Below are 20430 nucleotides of genomic sequence, written 5' to 3'. Positions count from 1 at the left end.
GGCGCAACCAACCCACAAACGCTTGTAACCAGTCTGTCCAAAACATGAGGAAACTGGCAGAGAGAGAGGGCCAAAATTAAACGTTAACGCGAATCGTGAACGTCGAGGAATAAAATATGGACGGATCCGGTTTGACAGAGAGCTGCGTGGGGGAAACCCGGAGAGGTACTGTCGAGATGCTACGTGGTTTCTTCCTGGAGAAGGCAGGCCGTGATAGAGCGGCGGCTGACTCTGATTGCAGCGGTGAGTTTTACAATCTGACATGTTGTTAAACAGCTGTGCCAAAGTCTCACAGACGAAAAGGTGTGGTGGGAAACTCTCCTTTATCACTCCTATTAAAGCCCTTTGAATTGAAAAGTGGTGGAAATTAACTTAAGTACTATCACAGTACTTAAAGGTAGGGACAGGGTAAGTGATATTTTTTGGTTAAAACAAAAAGTGTTTTGTTAAAAGGTTAAAGCACTATATTTTGATAGTAAGCATTGCTATAGAGGGTTTGTTAAGTCACAGGAGTCTCCATGTCTCTCCAGCTCTTTAATAAACTGAAAATACATTTTCAGGTAGGTGACAAAATCTCAGCCAATGATAATCAGGAGAAAGCCAATTTGCCTCGCAGAAAAATGGATGTAGGGGTGCGGAGAATGGGAGAATTATTGACATTATTCCGTGGTGATTGATGATCACATGAGCCAGGTGATGTCATGTGCTGCCTGAGCCAATAGACCCACTGCCTTTATTGTTGCTAAGGAGGAAGCTAAAGGTAAACACACAAACACACATTCTCAGAATCGCTCTCTTTTCCTCACACGCTCATGCTCACACAATCACGGCGGCTCATCTCCACTGATCTGTGAAGTGTGCCATGGCTGGCAGAGAGGCCATGCTTCAGTGGTTTTGAGGAGCAGAGATTACTGCATTATGTAAACAAAACATGACATGACCTCGCTCACACATGAGCTCTGTGGCTCGTCTTTCACACAGTGAGAGAATACCTGCTAAAAGCACCTTGTTTGACCTAATTCCACCTAATTCTGTGTAGAAGCTGTTAACAAAAAAAAAGTTTGTATATTTGTACTGTGCTTTTATTCATTCAAATTGTTGATGTCGGGCAGAAACATCTCCATATTCTAACTTTTCGTTAAATGAATACCCTACTTGATCATACTACAGTGTTACAGTCTAGCAGATCCATAAGCTTGAAACACGGCACTTGTTTAATCCTGAAAGGCAACAGTTTTGAACATATGAGGTTTCCACCCAACAGAGACAAATATGTACTGTGCTACTGCTACAGTAGTTTTATTCATTCATTCATATCCAAAACAATTGTTGGTGATCATGAAATCAATCCAACTTGCTCACTTACTGTGATGTTGATACTCAACAGTGGTTATCAAACGTTTCCATGTCAAATACTCCCAAATAGTTGCGTTTTTGGCCGTGAACCCCCATTTGAAAAGAATTTGTGCCATGAGAGAACATTTTTCAAAAATAGCCCTAGGCCTTAAGCGGTTAGTTGGCATTGTTAAGCAGAGTCAGCTTGTTGTTGTCATTGCGTCATATTAACCTCAGACTGGCATTAGACTGAATGTCAGCCATTGACATGGCTCTTTCATTAAACCCACATAGTTTCTCTTCAATGTTCAAGTCACACCATGACCTATAACTACTCTGCTGTGTGTGTGTGTGTGTGTGTGTGTGTGTGTGTGTGTGTGTGTGTGTGTGTGCGTGTGCGTGTGCGTGTGCGCGCGCGCGCGTGTGTGTCACGTGCGTGTGTGCGTGGGTGGGTTATCGGGGGTGGGTGGGTGCGTATGTCCGTGTCACAGTTTGGGTCACACAAAGAATTCGTTCCCCAAGTCCGTTGGAAGTGAAAAACAGGAAGTTTACGGACAGGAAGAGGAAGTTTGGGGTCAAGAAACCAACAGAGTCTCCCCCTCTTCAGCAAAGCATTCTGGGAAATGTTCAGTTTCCCTTCTGTATGCTATGCTCTTGTATCTGGTGATTACTTTAAACCAGAGGTTCACAATATTTTCTGGATCAGGGCCCAACCGGCCCACCCATCTGATGGTCATCCATCTGACCACCCATCTTATATTATCATTAAAATCTTTAAAAACTAGTGGGCCCTAGCCCACAGGTTGGGAACCGCTGCATTAAAGTCCTGATGAAGCTTAATTTCCAGAGTATCTACCTTCCCATGGTAATGTTAACGTACACTATGTCACACAGAACAGGACGGGCAGGTGGGACGTAACGTTGGGAGTCATTTTATCTGAACATTGAAAAGGGACTCAGTAGAGAGGCAGCTTGGGAATCGGGAACGCTCACGGTTCGATTCCCGGCTTCCCCAGTGTGCTTTGACTTCTGGCACTTAAACCCTGCAGTCTATTCTTAGTAAAACGGACTAGAGTTACAACTGTACTTGGACCGCTTTTTTCCATCGACACCGAATCTCTTCAGCAAAAATTGCCGCTCTATTACTGTAAGCTCATTCGCATTGCGACGCGCTGTGTACATTTTGATGTTGATATACTTTTGTACTTTTACTCAAGTCACATTTTGAATACAGGACTTGTTCTTGTAACAGAGTATTTCTACATTATGGTATTGCTACTTTTACTCAAGTTAAAAAAAAACTTCCACCTCTGGTAATTTCCTCCTGTCAGTGTGTCCTGGGGGTATTGATATCATGTAATACGTGTCGTTTCCTCCTCTCAGTGTGTGGGTGTGTTTTAAAGCGGCCACGGTGACACCTCCCCCACATGGGGAAACAAAAGGCATATAGCACATTGGATCACATGACCCCTCTGTGGACTATAAGGTCACAGTGGACTTATAATGCATGGCCTCGTACGTGCACGTCTTCTGAGTGTCCGCTAGGATGCTTTGTATATTATATACAAATATATATATATATCGCTGTCGGGTAGAAACCTTGTATGTCCAAAAGCGTTGCTTTGCAAGGAATGGGGAAAAATAGCCAGTGTTCCAATGGAGTGTTGTAATATGAAGTTGTAGGGCATTAATATACCAAAACGCATACAAATATGGAGATACAAGGTTTCTGCCCGACAACGACTATAAGCTGCTAGTATACATGCTATACCCACAGCCGTGTGTGTGTGTGTGTGTGTGTGTGTGTGTGTGTGTGTGTGTGTGTGTGTGTGTGTGTGTGTGTGTGTGTGTGTGTGTGTGTGTGTGTGTGTGTGTGTGTGTGTGTGTGTGTGTGTGTGTGTGTGTGTGTGTGTGTGTGTGTGTGAACAGCAGGCATGCCTTGTCATGAGGTATCCAGATGGTGGGTGGAGAAAGCCCTGCTTTAATCCCTGTGCCAGGATATTACCCCCCATCACACACACACACACGCCTACACACGCACGTCACACACACACACAGGTCTGCACGCATGCATACAGACACAGGTGTTTGTATTACTATACTTGCGAGGACATCAACATTTTTTATATAATGTTTTAACCCTATCTCTAAAGCCGAAAATAGCTGATCTACATGCTCACAGCTATTTTCTGTACACGACACCGGAACGCAACCAACTATAAATCAAAACTCCAGCCCGAACCCCTAAACTGTTCTTCTCAATGTCTAATCCTACCCTAACCTGAATGTTTTCCTAATTGTACTTCTAAATTATTATAACTTTTTTTACCATTAATAAAATGATATTAATCAAGCATTTCTCTTGTTAGGACCAAATTGTCCCCAAATTCTGCTATTCTACTGGGACATATGGCCCTCACAAGTATAGCACACACACACGACACACACACACACACACACACACACACACACACACACACACACACACACACACACACACACACACACACACACACACACACACACACACACACACACACACACACACACACACACACACACACAGCCATTGGTTGCTCCCCTCAATCAAGCGGTCATGCTGAGCGTGTCCGTTTTTCTTTTAAACATCATTATTCACAGTTGTTTGCAGCTTCATCGCAGCGCTCTGTCATCCCTCTGTGATGTCACTGTCATTGTTTTATTTACTAGTGTTGATACAATAAGTATCTCTTTCATCTTTTATGTGCATATTGAACATTTTGTGTTGGGAGAGTATTAGAATGCATGGCCTACATATCACAGTCTGAAAAATGATAATATAATCTCTAAGGGCTGCTTCTATGTTATAAACAAAAACAGGATTAAAGCAGTGATTATTAAATGTAGCTATTGTTACTTCTTTCTTAGTTTCTTTCTTTTCTTCTCTTTGTTATATATGAAATTAAATTAGCACATCTACAAGCTCACAACGGTAGTGCATTATGCAAGTTGTGAGCTTGTAGATTGGGTATCTATATATGGCTTTGTTCAGCGTCAATGGCTTTTTGAGATGTTTTTATTGTGATATTTCACACAGTAAAACAGAGGCTGGTTGGGTCTCAGCTTTTTTTCTTTTGAAACCAAAAAAACTGCATGGGTTCCCGAGGCTATGTCTCAGCTGACCCTCGGGCTATGGGATCTAAATGCAACTACACTACCATGTATCAGAACTTGCGAGAGAGACAGAGAGAGAGAGAGGCAGTGCCAAAGCATGGTTCTGTCACTGCACTGCTTATTTCTCACCTCAAATGTTTTCAGATACATATTTTAGTGTATTGTTTAAGTTTAAAACGAGAACCTTTGTAAAGCACGGTCCGGCTGTCATCTCAAATTAGCCTCAGAGCAGAGTAGTCAGCGCAACAGTGTCTCTATAATGATCATCAGCTGTGTGTGGAGGAACATTAATGTGAACCACACAGGTCAATGAAATCATGATTCATAGTTATTCATAAGGGGATTGCTGATGTAATCACTTAGTACTTTTTTGTCTGACAGGAAGTAATTAAGATTGGACTTTTAGGGACTTTTGACATAAGGATATGCACGTTTAGTTTTTAATCTATTGTTAATTACATCTACATTATGACCATGGACATGTTCTAAAAGTATAAAACAGGGTGTAATAAGTGTTGGTTCTGTGTGTTTGTGTGCTTGCAGAGAAGAAAGGCAAGGCCAGCTGTTTCCAGGTGACGAGCGCTGACGAGGAGGCCTGTGTGGCTGTGAAGATCCAACACTCCACAGGTAGGCGCTGTCCCCTCCACTCACCTCCACCTCCTATCAGTGTTGCCATGTCTGCTTATTATAAGCGACTTTGAGGGTTGCAGTTTTTTGGGCTTGTTTCTATAAAGTGTAGCTGCTTATTTGGGCTTGCTTCCTAATGTTGTTTTCATTGGTTCTTAAACATTTTCATGGCAAGGACCCCCAGATTAATGTATTTGTCTGCAGAGTGCAGACCCCCCATCTGAAAATATTTGGTGCCAGGGACCCCCGTACAAGATTTTGTTGTTAAAAATGTTTCTACAATATTTATTTCCAAGATTGTCCCCCCTTTTAAAAAAAATAGCTCTACAAGCTCTTGTAGAGCCTGTGTGATAGCCGTAGCCTAGTCGCTTCTTTTGGGCTTGTTTTCATAGACCTGGTTGCTTATTTCTCTCGCAAAATCTGGCAACACTGCCTCCAATGCTCCTCTGTGGTTTCCTTTACACTGCAAAACACTGAGGCTTGGTCTAAACATGGAGCTGTGAGGTTCACTCTCAGAGTCTAATAGAGATGGTGAAGTGTACATCAGTGGTTCTTAAGGTGGAGGCCACTGACCCCCCAGGGGCCAGTGTCATCTGTGTGATGAATGAACTCTTCGCTCAAGGCTGCACCCAGATAGCAAAATATGGGTGAATCAACGTTGAAAAATAGGCGGCCATAACGGTTGAATCAACGTTCGATCTCAACGTTGAAACTGTACTGAAATCGCAACCCTAATCTTTGTTGATTCAACGTCTGTGTTTCAACCACTAACTAACACTATATCAACGTTGATTCAACCATCATCCAAATGGTATTCTGCACGCTGATTTTATGTTGAATCAACGTTATGAATCAATATTGATTCAACCATCATCTAAATGGTAATCTGCATGCACATTTTAGTTGATTTAATGTTGAATCAACATTAGGAATCAACATTGATTCAACCATCATCTAAATGGTAATCTGCATGCACATTTTAGTTGATTTTATGTTGAATCAACATCAGGAATCGAACACTGATTTAATTTATAAATTGATTATACTTAATCATGTTAGAAATCAATATTGATCCTGATCATCAAACAACCTAATGGTAATCTGCATGTACATTTTAAATTATGTGTATGCTGATATACTGTAAGGCTACATCTTGTTCAAAATTACCTTACATTTCCCAAAATGTGAAAATATAAAAATAAAGACAGACAATATGATTTGAATCTTCACATTTATTGAACCAAGGCATTTAGACCTGCTTTGAACTGCTTTAAGCATTGTTTTTATGATTTAACAGATGAAATATATAACATAGAAGATTGTAGATCTGCTATTTATGAAAGAAATCGTGAAAATGTCTGCAAGCATTTGGATATTTTGTAAGTGAATATATGCCACATGAGCACTTTACACCTATATAAAAATGCTATTTGAAAATAATTGATCTGCAAGTTTAAATTACAAATCAAACCACCATTATTTACAAGCGATTCCACAAAAACAATACCCAACATGGCTTATAATGACCAAACGTGTACTAACTTTGCAGACTAAACCAACGGTCTGACAAAACACACTGACAAGTGCTCTAGTAATACAAATGGCTTAATTAATAAAGCCTAACGGGCCATCCACACCAAGCACTATATATACACATTTTTAATTTATTTTATTTTATAGAATTTAGAGTAGCCAATGATTGTGAGCCTCTTTATGCTAATTAATTTCTCACACATTTCTGTGTTGCTACTGCAATTGTAGCCCCTCCATCCTTCTCCTCCTGTTCAACACCACTAAAGACGAACAGTATCTGTGTTGATGATGACAATATGAGTGATTTGCTGGAACTCTGGAAGACATGAGCAACTGCCCACTGAAATGATCATGTCTGCACTGTATTTAAACTAAATAATTCTACAACGATAGGATTGACAAAAGTGATATGCTTAGTGTGGACAGCCCCATTACAGTTTGAAAGAGTACATTATTTCACACATGAACAAGTGAACACTTGTCAATTTCAAAAAAGTGCCTTACTTTTACTTAATGGTATTACATTCAAAGTCTTAATAATTTGCAGCTCTAAAGTACTTAAAATGAATAAAAGTGGCTTCATTTAGAACTCCTATCACTTTACAACATTTTCTCATGCATGAGAAAAATAAAATGCATGCATTTTAGTCTACTGTCACAAAGGAGGGCTGAGGACAACCTGCCTACCAGTTATCCACTATACAATCTTTCTAAAATGACAGGAGGTTTTTAAGACTTTGCAGTTTGGGGGGTAGTTTTTTCCTTTCCCAAGCCAAGCATCACTCTTTGAATAAAGTTCAATATGTTCTTCATATCATTAGGGTACTTCAAATTGAGTGCATACGTCAGGCTAAACAGCAGGCACGGTGCTTGAGGGAGGTTATGGAAATTATCCATCACAATACCTCCTTCAAGGATGATGGCTGTTGACACTGGCTGAAGGTCGACACCATCTGAGGGAGGTGAATCTTCACTGCTCACAGTCAGCAATCCGACCGATACCTCTGCCCAGGCGTCTTCACTTTCGCTGTCACAGTCCTGTACAGAACCAAACAAAAACAACATTACAACAGGGAAATGTAGACACTTCACACACATCTGCATTGAGAAGTTTTATCAACATTGGTTGGCCTACTGTTTTTGACAGTATATTACTCATGGTAAACAGCACAGTAAAATATGTATCTGAAAACATTTTAGGCTAGAAATAAGCAACTCGGTAACAAACATTCTGCATAGTGGCCATCTCTCTCTCCCTTGAGCAACGTGTGAGTGCAGGCTACAAACACTTACACTGCACACCATGTGAGTGAGATTCCACCGTGCTATAGCCTGAAGGGATTGAACCTTCTGATTGGTTTGCAAGGCCGTTTCAGACTGAAACTTCAAAATAAAATTAACGAAAATGTAATTTCACTGGACCTTTAAGGTGTAACTATGAGAACTTACCAAGACAGTGGTGTAGAAACTGCTGTGGTCATCTCCAAGCAGAAGAAGGAGGCCTCGGAGAACAAGCCTACCCAGCGCGGTCACGTCGGGTTTCTACAAGTGGATAATGAACAAATAAAGTTCAAGATCTGACCATCACAAGTTACAGTACAGTTACAGCATGAAACACCACAATATATGTTTGATGAACAGTTGCAGAGAGCAGTTGCTGATTGGAGATGTGATTTAAAAATAGTACAATCCACAGCATTTAGTTATCAACAACAATCAATAGTTAGCAATACTTTAACACTCTGTAATACAGCCGGGAAGCATAAGTACTATTTGGGGTAATAGGTTGTACATAAACTTAGTCATGATAATTACAAATATAAGAAACATGTTGTAGACTTACCCATCAATTTGCTGCACAATTCCGGATAATTTCTCTCTAATGGCACCTTTCTTGGACTTTAAGATAGTGACCAATTGTGGTGTATAGCGATCCAGAGCATCAAAGAAGTCTGTCTCTAGGTGTGTGGTGGCGATCCTGTTAAACTCAGCATAAGCCTACAACACAGCAAACCACAGAACAAAATACAGTGACTAAATACATTTGAAAAAGTGTGTAAATTAGGAAAACATTTGGTTAATTGTCATACAAATAATTATGATCAACAATGTAACCGTTTTGGCATTAAACATTGGACGAATTACATTTCGGTTCCGACTTTTAGGCTTTGTAAACAAAAAAGAAATGACTGACAATGACCGGGGCCAATAATACCATTATGTAATACAGGGGTTCCCAAAGTAGGGGTCGCGACCCCACTTGGGGTCGCGGGAGACTGACGTGGGGTCGCGAAATAATTTTGGGTCATTAAAAAAAAAAAAAAAAAAAAAGTTTTTTTTTTTTTTTTTTTTTTTTAACTTTAAATTCAACAGAATGGATGAAATACCATCTAAAATGATCACAAACGGTACATTTTACCATTTTAATACAATACAAATGCTTTTTTTATTTTAGTTTATGTGTATAAATGACCTCCAGGTTTAGGTGGGGTCGCGAGTCAATTTCCGCCTTATTTTGGGGTCGCGGGCTGAAAAGTTTGGGAACCCATGATGTAATATGGCCAGAACAGGCCAGGCATTTAAAAATGTTGAAAAATAGTGAGAGTAGCCGACCTACATGTTCACAACACATCACTTTGCGAGATGTTGCGAGCTTGTAGATCTGCTATTTTCACTATTCTTCAATAGATAAATGTATACAGATGAACGCTTTTTCTCATAACTGTGATCAGACAATTACCTATATTAAAATTGGCTTACAGGAGATCCCCCATGCCACGCTCATGTCACCATGAGTCAGCCATAACAGGGCAGGGGTCTTCAACAGGGGGTCCGGGACTCCTAGGGGGTCTTCAGAGTTGCTACAGGGGGTCGGCCAAATCTCTGTGATAAGATCATTGTTTCTTTATACAAACCACTTGAACAATAGCATCCCTATTCTACAGACAACTTTAGCCGAAAATGGCCGATCTACGAGCTTGTAGATAACTAACCTGTTCCCGGATGTCCTTGTAGGCAGATGAAGATGGGCACAGTGCGTGTTGGCAGGAAGGTAGCTGAGGGGATTCTGGTCAGGGCCCAGGCTGACTCAAACTGCATGTGTTGTGCACCTATACAAACACAGAGGAGTGATTTTACACCAATGTCACATGGTCAGAATACAAGTTTTATCTGAACACCAAGTGCTCAGTCACAGGCTGACCCGGTCAGAGAATGCTTTTCATGTCAGCTGATAGAAAACCACCCAGATATCATTATGTGAAACCCCAAAGTTGTGCCGAGGGTAACCGCCTTGGGGTCTAAGCGCTCTGCCCTTCAGCATCTCTATGACCAGAGGACAGTGAAGAAAGCAGGAAAGAATCCAAGAGACCCAACTCATAACCTCAGCACCTGCTAAGAAACATAGTTACAGTTCATTATTGTTTATTTAACCATTATGTTAAATGAACCCCCCACCTGAAGTGTGCAGTTCTTCCTCTTGAGGAATCCCACAAATCAAATTCTCCACACCAGGTGGAGAGATTAGGAGATCGAAGGATTGGGTCTACACAGAAGAGAACATAACATTATATAAACAATTGTAAAATGAGAAAATTAAAATAAAATCACTTATGAGTCTACTTATAAGAGTGTATGCAAGCAGTAGGGTATTGTAGATAAGCTCTTTGATAAACACACCATTGTGTGACAACAGTTTGAGAAAAAAGGAGTGGACCAAGTAGAACCCTGTGGACTCCTGTCTACAAAGTATATATTGTAGGGTCTAGGTGGTTAAACATAAACTTGTAGTGCATTGCAGAGTATCAGTCAAATAGAGTATCATTCAAATAGGCAAAACTGCAATAGCAAAATAATGTATTACCATGCCAGGATTGTCTACAAGCCTAGGGAACTATACGCCAATATTTCCGGTAGGCCTTTAGTTCCATTGCTGCGAATCCACTTGCCTCCATGTAGAGATGTTTGATTCATGTAGTCCTCAACCTGGGACACTGGACACCTACTGACCTTCATCCATTCAACCATTTCAATAAGTTTTTCAGGAGGCACATCAGATTCTGTTGAATGATAAGTACAGATTCATTATAGCTGATTTCAAGTATTTGAGGTTCTGGCCTACTTGGAGTGTGTGAAAAGTCGCCAATCGGTCCAGCGGTGCCTGAGACTAGTTTTTAGAAGATGATGGACAGAAGAGTCATGGGACCGCAAATATAATCCCTTGCATCTGTCCAATCTAGCCTGGTGGGGATAATTAACATTGGTTATTAGTATTACCTGGTGTACTAGGGACGGTCTGTTCCTCTGGTTCTTGGTGGTGTGGTCGTTTCAGCCTTCTCATGCGCTTCCTGGTGTTCCTCAATCGCTCCTCCAGGAAGTCTGTAGCAGGTTTTTTTCCCCGGCCAGGTGTGTACCAAGCTGCCTGTAAAAGAGACAATTAGGTTCAGCTTAAATTTGCCTGGCGTAAACCATGAAGATGGTTACATGGGATTTTAAGGAGCAATCCAAAAATGTGCGTGTGACTGCACTAGGAAAAACTTTGAGCACATTTCTTTTAGGTGTGTGTGTGTGTATGGAGTGTTCTCCTTTATGTGTTGATTGATTGATGACTTACATAGCCACTGCCAACTGTAGTACCATCCAAATTAAGGCAAGGGCTTTCTTGGTGACATTAGATGGCCTGTCAAAGAACGATGAAATGAGACAGTAATCATTGTTACAAATATATGACGATTCAAATCCCTGAATTGAACACTGAATGGTTATGCGCTTTTTAAGTGCATTCGATTCTGTGTCATTTTTAGATTTGACCTAAAAAGCATTATTTTACACTTTGGCTACTCAAAAACAGCAGATATACAAGCTCATAGCGTGGCACCGAGTGCTGCGCTACGAGCTTGTAGATCTGTTATTTTAGAAAAATCTTGAAAATGTGTGCAAATCTTTGAATTTTTAACGAACATTTGTAACTCAAATCTTTGTTTCTGGGGGTCCCTAGAACAAAATATTTTGAGATGAGGGTCTGTGGCCAAATACATATACATTTTGGGGTCCTTGACATGAAAAAGTTTGAGAACCACTGACATAATAACACAAGTTAAAAACAAATACATTTAGAAGACATTTTGTAGAATCGGCCTCAGGTCTTAATGGGTTAATTGAAGGTGTGTGATAACCAGTTCTTCTGATGAACTTGGCAAAGTGTTTCACAATGCATACTGATTAATGAACTCATGTTATACAAATGAAATCAGTGGTTCTCAAACATGTTCATGTCAAGGACCCCCTAATTAGTATGTACTTGGCTAAGGACTCAAGATTTACAAAAGTGTTTCAAAAATATTCCACAAATGTTGTTTATACTGTTTTTTAATAGCTGATCTACACCCTCACAACGCATCACCATGCACTGTGAGCTTGTGGATCTGCCATTTTCAAATAGGCAATTTATAGGGTTTAAGTGGTTAAACTGAGTTTCATGCTATATTATCTCATTTAGCTGGGAACCACATGGAAACCCCCCAATGACCCCTGAGGGTCCCTGGAGCCCACTTTGAGAACCACTGATAAACATTACCTGCTTTTGTTAGCTACTGTCTGCAAAACAAAACTTAAGTTAAAAAACGGATTACCAAATTTGTCTGCACACTAAAATCCTCAATGTTAATTTATTCTCCTTAAGGATCCATTGGTACTCTCTGTCTCTTAATTAAATTATTTTACTTTTTACTGTAGGTTAAAAACAAGATTCATATATAAAATAATAATTACAGTCAAAACAAATGTGGCCTCACCAAAGGGATATGTGGCCAACATTAGCTCTCTTTTAAGAGCTAAGTCCTGAAACATGATCATATCATGACGTTTTCTACATTTACAACCCATACATCTACATAAACGTTCAAATTTCAAATATAAAGCACTTAGCCCAGGGCCAAGGATGTTACAATTTGAATCGGGAGGGTTTAAGTATCCGTACCTCCTGTATTGTTCAATAAAAGTAATTTTAATCCGATCGGTGGCCATTTTCTCCGAGTTTTCTGTATGCTTTAAACTACGCGACCGTCGGTTGGGAGGTGTATTACATTATACACATGCATTACAACTATGAGAAAATGGCCACCGATCGGATTAAAATATATTTTATTCAACAATACGGAAGATGCGGGTACTTAGACACACCCGATTAAAATTGTAACATCCGTGGCCGTGCGGTAAGCACTTTATAGTTGAAGTATGAATATTTATGTTGATGTACGGGTTGAAAGTGCAAAAAACAGGTTGAAATTCCGGCCATGAGGCTCGTGAAAGGACGAGCGTCGTGTGAACCATGGCTAAAACTCGGTCGTGCACGGTTACATGAACGTGTTAGTTCATGTAACCGTGTACGACCGTGTTTGGATAATATTTTAATTCCATAAACTCATTAAACTTACCTGTTATCTAGTACAGTAAACACGAAAGCACCCCGGTTTGAAAAAGAAATCTCTCAGCCAACAGCCGTTTCCTCTGCCTTCCGGTGTTGATGATTTGAAAGCTAACAAGCTCCGCCTTCAGTGTTGCCATATCCGCTTATTATAAGCGACTTTGGGCTTCTTTTTCTGTGAAGTTTTTTGGGCTTGCTTCCTTAATGTCGTTTAAACCAGTGGTGGTTCTCAAACATTTTCATGTCAAGGACCCCCAGATTAATATGTAGGCTATTATCCATTCAACGGACCCCCATCTGAACACATGTTATGCCAGGGGGGACCCCCAATACAAGATTCGTATTAAAATGTTTCAAAAATATTCCTAATTTTTCACATTTTCTTCCAGATAAGAGTTTTGTTTTAAAATAGCAGATCTACAAGCTCACAGCGCGTCGCATCGCAACCCGTTGTGAGCTTGTAGATTGGCTATTTTCAATTAGTCATAGTTGCTTCTTTTGGGCTAATTTCCATAGACCTGGTTGCTTATTTCTATCGCAAAATCTGGCAACACTGTCCGCCTTGTGCATGAAGGATGTCTGCGGTTCTCAACCTGTGGGTCGAGACCCTGACAATTTAAGTAATAATTTTAATACCTTAAAAAATAAATGAAAACAAATCAAAGAAAAAGACTGTAATACAAGTAATCAACAAACTATACTATAAACTGGTCAAACATTGGCCAAATTGTCAAATAATATAAGAAAGAGAGAAAAAAAGAAAATAGCCGATCTGCAATAAGAAGTTATAGATTTTTGAAATAGTTCAAAGTTTAGCTTTTCTCACATTTTTCTAAAATATTTTGTTTTAATTAAAAAACATGTTTTCAGACTCAGAAGAGGACGCTGAATTGAATGGGCTAGGTTTTGATTTTGTATGACCCTTAAAAAGTGGCTTAAACAAGCGTTAAAGTTTCATAAACTTGAAACTTTTTTCACAAACATATTATTATTATTATTATTTTATTTTGACCCTTCAACCCTCTTATTTAGATGATTTAGAGTTGAATGGTAGGTTAAACAATAGTCTAGAATTGTTTAATAAGAAGTTAAAGATTTTTGAAATAGTTCAAAGTCTAGCTTTTCTCACATTTTTTAAAAATATTTTATTTTTAAATTAAAAAAAACTTTTTCAGACTTAGAAAAGGACGCTGAATCGAATGGGATAGGTCTCGATTTTCTATGACCTTGGGAAATACAAAAGCTCACCAAAAAGATTGGACGTTGACTTTTGAATAAAAAACAGATTTTGTTGAGCACAAAATCTGGAACTAATCGCTCCAGATATTTTTTAAAAATCTAAAACTTCTCTCCATCCATATTGAGAGTAAGCCGGATTTTTTGGCACCAGCCTTGATTTTTTTAGACACTGATAAAGCTCAAAGTTCAGCGAAAAGACTGCAAAGGTCAACCCTCGTTACATTTTTAGAAATTGTATTTTTCTTCGATACTCTGGCTTTAGACTAATGTGATGACGCTGATTCCAAATATGTAAGTTATATTTTTCTCGGAAAACAGGAAGTGCCTCAAAAGGCCACTTTCTGGTTGGTTTTAGGGTGTTCCAGGCCTGTGATAACCCCGATATATTTTTTTTCCAAATCTACATGTAAAATAATGCTAAAATTTGAAATCATCAAACCCTCATATCAAATCATGATTTAATTATCCCTTAATTGGCTATGGTTACGGCTTCGCTATCTCGCTCAATATCTCGAATACGATAAGGACTTAGGGTCCACTTTTTGGATATGTTGTAGAGCTGGCTGAGACGCACGTGTGGATGTCTTGTTTGTCCCGGTACGGCACTTTTTTTTTTCTGACTTTGTCCTTTGGTATGGTCTTAAGGTTTAAGACTCTATGTGCCTTCCGATAGTGTAGGAGGTCAACTTAGGAGTGTCGTACCGGGACAAACAAGACATCCACGTGTGCGTCTTGGCAAGCTGTACAACATATCCGAAAGGCGGATTCGAAAAACGTATCGTATCGAGATATATTGCTTTATTGCGCATATAATAACTTGACATTGGACCCTAGCCAATTAAGGAGAACGGTAAGGCTGTGTGTTAGGGGAGTTATATGTTCGCGTTCGGGGCGACGCGCTGACCCAGAATTTGGTGTCCAATTTAGTTTTTACTCCTTTCAAACAGTTTTTCACTATTGTCTCGGCCCCTAGGGTGCGCCGAAACAATCGGACAATGGATTATCGATCAGCTCTTCAGTCATTTTGGGGCATAAACAAGAAGATGAAGGATACAATTAATAATGATGATAATAACTGATAATGATGATGATGTTCAAGTTTCTGTAATGATTTTTTTCCCATGATGCATTGCAAAATACAGTTAAACATTGTAAAATGACAGAACAGTAAATTACTGTACATTTTTACTGTAGAAATTACAGAAATGTGTTACAGTGTATACTTTGCACAGTATTGTACCATATCAAAATTAATACAGATCCCTATAATGATCCCCCTCATTATATGAATATAGGTCAAATATAGTGATAAAATATAGGTTACGTACCTTGTGTTTTCATGTGAGAAGTGACAAAAAGAAGGTATCAGAATGATTCACAAGTGGGAAAATGAATAAAGACATCAAACCCAAACATCTGGGTTAAAAATAACCAGGTGTTCAACTGCAATTGAAGCCCTAATAACCCCTTTGACCCATCAGTTTACAGTACCCAAATAACCCATAATTATGACCCAGCCAAATTAACCCAGCAATGTGTTTATAGAAATAACCCAGCATTTTTAAGAGTGTACTAAACACAGTGCAATTAAATGTTACTGATTCTGGGCAAGTAAACAAAGATGTCTTTACTTAATAACAATAAGTAAATTGTATTTTTTAGTACACGTTACTTGATTAAACCTAGTATTGTAACAAATGAGTAAAGCTAACTTATTTATTTAAGTATAGATAGCTATTGGATTTTACAGTGTAGATTAAACGCTGATTCTGTGTTGGCATTTCAATCATTGAATTTTGCACCATAGATAAAACGTTGATTCAATGTTGGCATTTCAATCATTGAATTTGCACCATAGATAAAACGCTGATTCAATGTTGGCATTTCAATCATTGAATTTGCACCATAGATAAAACGCTGATTCAATGTTGGCATTTCAATCATTGAATTTGCACCATAGATAAAACGCTGATTCAATGTTGGCATTTCAATCATTGAATTTGCACCATAGATAAAACGCTGATTCAATGTTGGCATTTCAATCATTGAATTTGCACCATAGATAAAACGCTGATTCAATGTTGGCATTTCAATCATTGAATTTGCACCATAGATAAAACGCTGATTCAATGTTGGCATTTCAATCATTGAATTTGCACCATAGATTAAACGCTGATTCAATGTTGGCATTTCAATCATTGAATTTTGCACTGCAATACAACAGTGATTCAATGTTGAAAAACCATCAGTCTTCAATCGTAACCAAAAATCAACCCTAACCACTATAATTCAACGTTGAATAACCATATTTTGCTATCTGGGCAGTGTCTCTCTCGCTCCTCCATCTTTGTATCTTCTATCCATCATTCTGGATACATCTGTCCTTTCATCGCTTTCCTCACACCCATCTCTCTCTCTCTCTCTCTCTCTCTCTCTCTCTCTCTCTCTCTCTCTCTCTCTCTCTCTCTCTCTCTCTCTCTCGCGCGCTCTCTGTCCTGTCCTCGGCCCACCCCATGTCTCCTGAGAGAACAGATTGTGGGGTTATAATCTGACCTGGACCCTTGGATTAGGGGATGAGGAAGGGTTAATCTGAAGAAAGGCTGGCTGGTTCAACACAAAATGGCTAATCCCCCACCAGGCCTTACGGTGGATCTGTCGCTCTGTTTGTGGTCACACGTGCACAGACGCACACGTATACACTCTACCTGTGCTAATATTATCATTGTGATAAATAAAACCTTGATGTATCTGTTTATAAAAGAGAAGCAGTATCTTGCAGCCCTTAGAGATGGTAGATTATCATTATTCAGACTGTGTTATGTGGGCCATGCATTGTAATACTCTCACGTCTCAACACAGCCGTTCAATATTCACATAAAAGATGAAAGAGAAAATATCTTATCAACACTAGTAAATAAAATAATGACAGAGGAAAGACAAAGAGCTACGTTGAAGCTGCTAACGAGTGTGAATAATGATGTGTGAAAGAAAAATGTGTGTGTGTGTGTGTGTGTGTGTGTGATGCATGTGTACATACATATTAACGGTTAGAGACAGCTAGTTTGCAATAGGGTGCTATGTTTGCACCAAGGTGTGAATTGACAGCGCTGTGTCTGTGGTATACTATGTTTAAATACTGTATGTGGTATCCATGTCAGTGAAACGTTCAGGTCACTGTCAGGTGATCTTACTGGTGATGACCTACACAGCACTGCTTCTCACAACGGTGTCCGGGAACCACCAGAAGGGGTCCTTGAGGCCGTTCCAGGGGGTCCCCAGCTAAATGAGTTAATCTAGCATCAAAATAGCCGATGCAAGGATGTGCACGACAAGATCATCCATTTTTACGCACTTAAAGTCATTAACAGGTGCTGTCAGTGATATTCTTTTCTTTAAAACAAAACGTTTATTTTAAAAAAAGTTAAAGCTCTATATTGTGATGGTAATCATTGCTATAGAGTGTTTGTTCAGTAACAGGGGTCCCCTGTCTCTCCAGCTCTTTAGTCTTTAATACACAAAACTAACCATAAACACACAGGTTATACATTTCATTCAATCAGGAAGGAGAACTCCACAAAGATCATTTATCAGCTTTTGCTTGCGTTTCAATTGTGTCCTGACCTGAAATGTATTTTTCTCTTACTGAACAAACACTCTTCTACAGCAACGATTACTGTCAGAATATAGAGCTATTTAACACTCATTTTAACAAACAAAAATATAGCTTACTGCACCTTTAACACTCACTTGTTTGCTCTGTAGGCAAATGGAACAGGCATACCTCTCTCATCAACTCTCATCTTTATAGGATGTCCATTTGGCCTTAGCATGGTTTAAACATGCCTTTGTAATAGAACAGTGGTTTCCTGTGTGTGTGTGTGTGTGTGTGTGTGTGTGTGTGTGTGTGTGTGTGTGTGTGTGTGTGTGTGTGTGTGTGTGTGTGTGTGTGTGTGTGTGTGTGTGTGTGTGTGTGTGTGTGTTTTAAGTGCAGCAGTGTAGGAACCACATCAAGCAGTAAAAGGTTGGTACTAATTGTGCAATGGTGCCGCGTCACCTAAGAGAGCAGAACTACAAGCTCACAAGGCGTCATGCTGCGGCGCGTGGTGAGCTTTTGGATCTGCTGTTTTTAGGTGCGCAACACGGCGCGCAAACCAAGTATAAATAATGTGTCAGTTACACCTCAATGTTTGAGGTTCACTGTACAGAGCCATGGAGTCTCACAGATCACGGTTCCCCAAACAGACTTCTGCAAAAGGTAAAGAAAATAACAGAAATGGTTGACAGAAATGAACATTTTTGCTTCGAGAAGCAGTTTTGTTTAATTTTTTTACGTTGCAGCAGAATTGCCTTCCCTGTCGCGTTAGAAATGAGCGTGAGAAATAACGAACAGCCTAAAAAGTGAACTGCGTTCTAGGTCATTGTCTGGTTGTCTGTTTGTTTGTCTGTGCGCCTTTGAATGTTTGCACAAGGAATGAGCCTGAGGAGGCCGTAATGATAAAATATTTATGGAAAAATGACAGATTATAAGCTTTGGGCTTCATTTCTGTTTACTGTAGGCTACTGTGTGTGTGTGTGTGTGTGTGTGTGTGTGTGTGTGTGTGTGTGTGTGTGTGTGTGTGTGTGGAGTTAAACTGAGCAAAGCTTCAGGCTGTTACCGTGCTGTTTGTTAATCATTGAGCAGTCAGGTGATGCGAGGTGCTCTGTTGACCTATGCACGCCTGGCAGTCAGACAAGCTGGACTTTCCCCTCTAGTTGTCTGTCTTCTCATCTGACAGACTAATGCTTAAACTTTAGGCAATAGTTGTTAAGAATGTTGTTTAGATCAGTGGTTGTCAAGGACCCGCAAATTGATATATATTTGGCCGTGGACCCCCATCTGAAAATGTTTTGTGCCACGGACCTCCAGAAGCAAATATTTGACTTTAAAAGTTTGCTTAAAAATACATATTTATTTTCAAATGTTCACGATTAAAAAAAGATAGCAGACCTGCAAGCTCATCGCATATAGTTTCAATATACAGAATGTTATTTAGATTGCTTTTAGACGGATGCTAGGTTCATTGTTTACCTGGTAAACTATGCTGTTCTCTCTGCATTCTCATTTGTGTGATTATTATTTACCTTGTTTATTGTAAGTCGCTCTGGATAAGGGCGTCTGCTAAATGCTTAAATTGTAAAAATAGTCATTCATGTTTTGTGTCGGCCGTTATGACACTTTATTCAGTTCTGCCACTTTGCTCAGGTGTAGTCAGCCGACCAAGTCGTTCAAATAAATATAAATGAGCTTTTCAGTGTTTATGTTTTGTAGCAAACGTGTCAGTTTGCGTCTGTGTGTCTGTCTTCCCACCTCTATCGCACACTCTCTTTCTCTTTCTCACACACTCACACACTCTCTTTCACTCTTTCTCTCAATTCAATTCAATTCAAAGGGCTTTATTGGCATGAGAAAACATACGTTTACATTGCCAAAGCAAAAAGCACAATACAACAATACAGCAATACAATCAAAACAAAAAATGTACATTTGAAAGTCAGAATCTTCAATAGATCAATTTCTATGTACCAAGATCACTGGGTGCAGGTATAGTGCAGGAATATACACAATGATTAGTCTCACTTCTCTCTCGCTCTCGTTCTTTCACACTCTCTCCCCAGCTTGTACCCGCTTCCTTCCTCATCTTCTTCATATTGTCTTCCCCTCTGTTGCCTGCATGTGTGTTCAGCCTGTTCAGTTCACCACTTAAGCCCTGTTGTGTAGGCTACTATCATTAGACCATCTACAAGCTCACAACGCATCGATAGATTGGCTATTTTGGTTGTTTTAACACATTCAATCCGGGAAACGCATCTACAAATGTCTTCTAAATCCTAACAGGTTTCTGAAAAACCTATGTTGCTATATAAGTGGTGCTCAAACTATTTCATGTCAAGGACCCCCAAAATTATATATATATTAAGTTGCGGACCCCCATCTTAAAATATTTAGTTCCAGGGACCCCTAGAAGCAAGGATTTGAGTTACAAATATTTGCTTTAAAAATATAAATATATTCAAAGATCTCCACACTTTTTCACGACTTTTCCAAAAATAGCAGATCTACAGCCGCGCCATAAGCTTGT

General features: G+C 39.5%; 2 protein-coding genes across 8 annotated transcripts in view; one reads left to right on the top strand and one right to left on the bottom strand.

Annotated features, from left to right (window-relative positions):
- The window catches only part of LOC311048057 (FYVE, RhoGEF and PH domain-containing protein 4-like), a 130457-nt gene that overhangs the window by 54238 nt on the left and 55789 nt on the right, over positions 1–20430 (top strand). For 3 of the 4 annotated variants that reach the window (XR_014601059.1, XM_084061069.1, XM_084061068.1), the window contains exon 2: positions 5032–5115. Coding sequence is in view for 3 of the 4 variants with exons in the window: in XM_084061069.1 (XP_083917195.1) it covers positions 5032–5115 (84 nt within the window). In the remaining variant the exon portion in view is untranslated. Of the gene's footprint in view, positions 1–90; positions 244–5031; positions 5116–20430 lie in introns of those variants that run through there. The other variant, XM_084061070.1, reaches the window with a different exon arrangement.
- Positions 6423–13165, bottom strand: LOC311048062 (uncharacterized protein). 4 transcript variants are annotated; one of them, XR_014601060.1, is made up of 10 exons: positions 13083–13165; positions 11261–11326; positions 10924–11068; positions 10511–10706; positions 10105–10192; positions 9642–9758; positions 9389–9531; positions 8492–8646; positions 8098–8190; positions 6423–7686 (listed from the first exon to the last, which is right to left on the bottom strand). XR_014601060.1 is itself a non-coding variant. In XM_084061079.1 (10 exons), exons 4-7 carry the CDS (start codon positions 10599–10601, stop codon positions 9389–9391), a joined length of 354 nt encoding a protein of 117 aa, XP_083917205.1. In that variant the 5' UTR covers positions 10602–10706; positions 10924–11068; positions 11261–11326; positions 13083–13165; the 3' UTR covers positions 6423–7686; positions 8098–8190; positions 8492–8646. The 4 variants fall into 4 exon arrangements, 3 of the variants coding, with proteins under 3 accessions (XP_083917205.1, XP_083917207.1, XP_083917206.1); XM_084061079.1 differs by having other exon boundaries at positions 10596–10706; XM_084061081.1 differs by having other exon boundaries at positions 9409–9531; positions 10596–10706.

This window comes from Gymnoscopelus microlampas (assembly GCF_963454915.1).
Source record: "Gymnoscopelus microlampas genome assembly, chromosome: 6".
In the NCBI taxonomy this organism is placed as follows: domain Eukaryota; kingdom Metazoa; phylum Chordata; class Actinopteri; order Myctophiformes; family Myctophidae; genus Gymnoscopelus; species Gymnoscopelus microlampas.
This window is presented reverse-complemented; position numbering and strand designations above follow the sequence as displayed.

What these genes read in the sequence shown, in the direction of transcription:
- LOC311048062 (XM_084061079.1), bottom strand. An exon ending in GGAAGAACTGCACACTTCAG is followed by an intron (nt 9,759 to 10,104) that starts GTGGGGGGTTCA and finishes GTGTTTGTATAG; the next exon opens with GTGCACAACACATGCAGTTT. An exon ending in ACAAGGACATCCGGGAACAG is followed by an intron (nt 9,532 to 9,641) that starts GTTAGTTATCTA and finishes ATCTTATCACAG; the next exon opens with AGATTTGGCCGACCCCCTGT.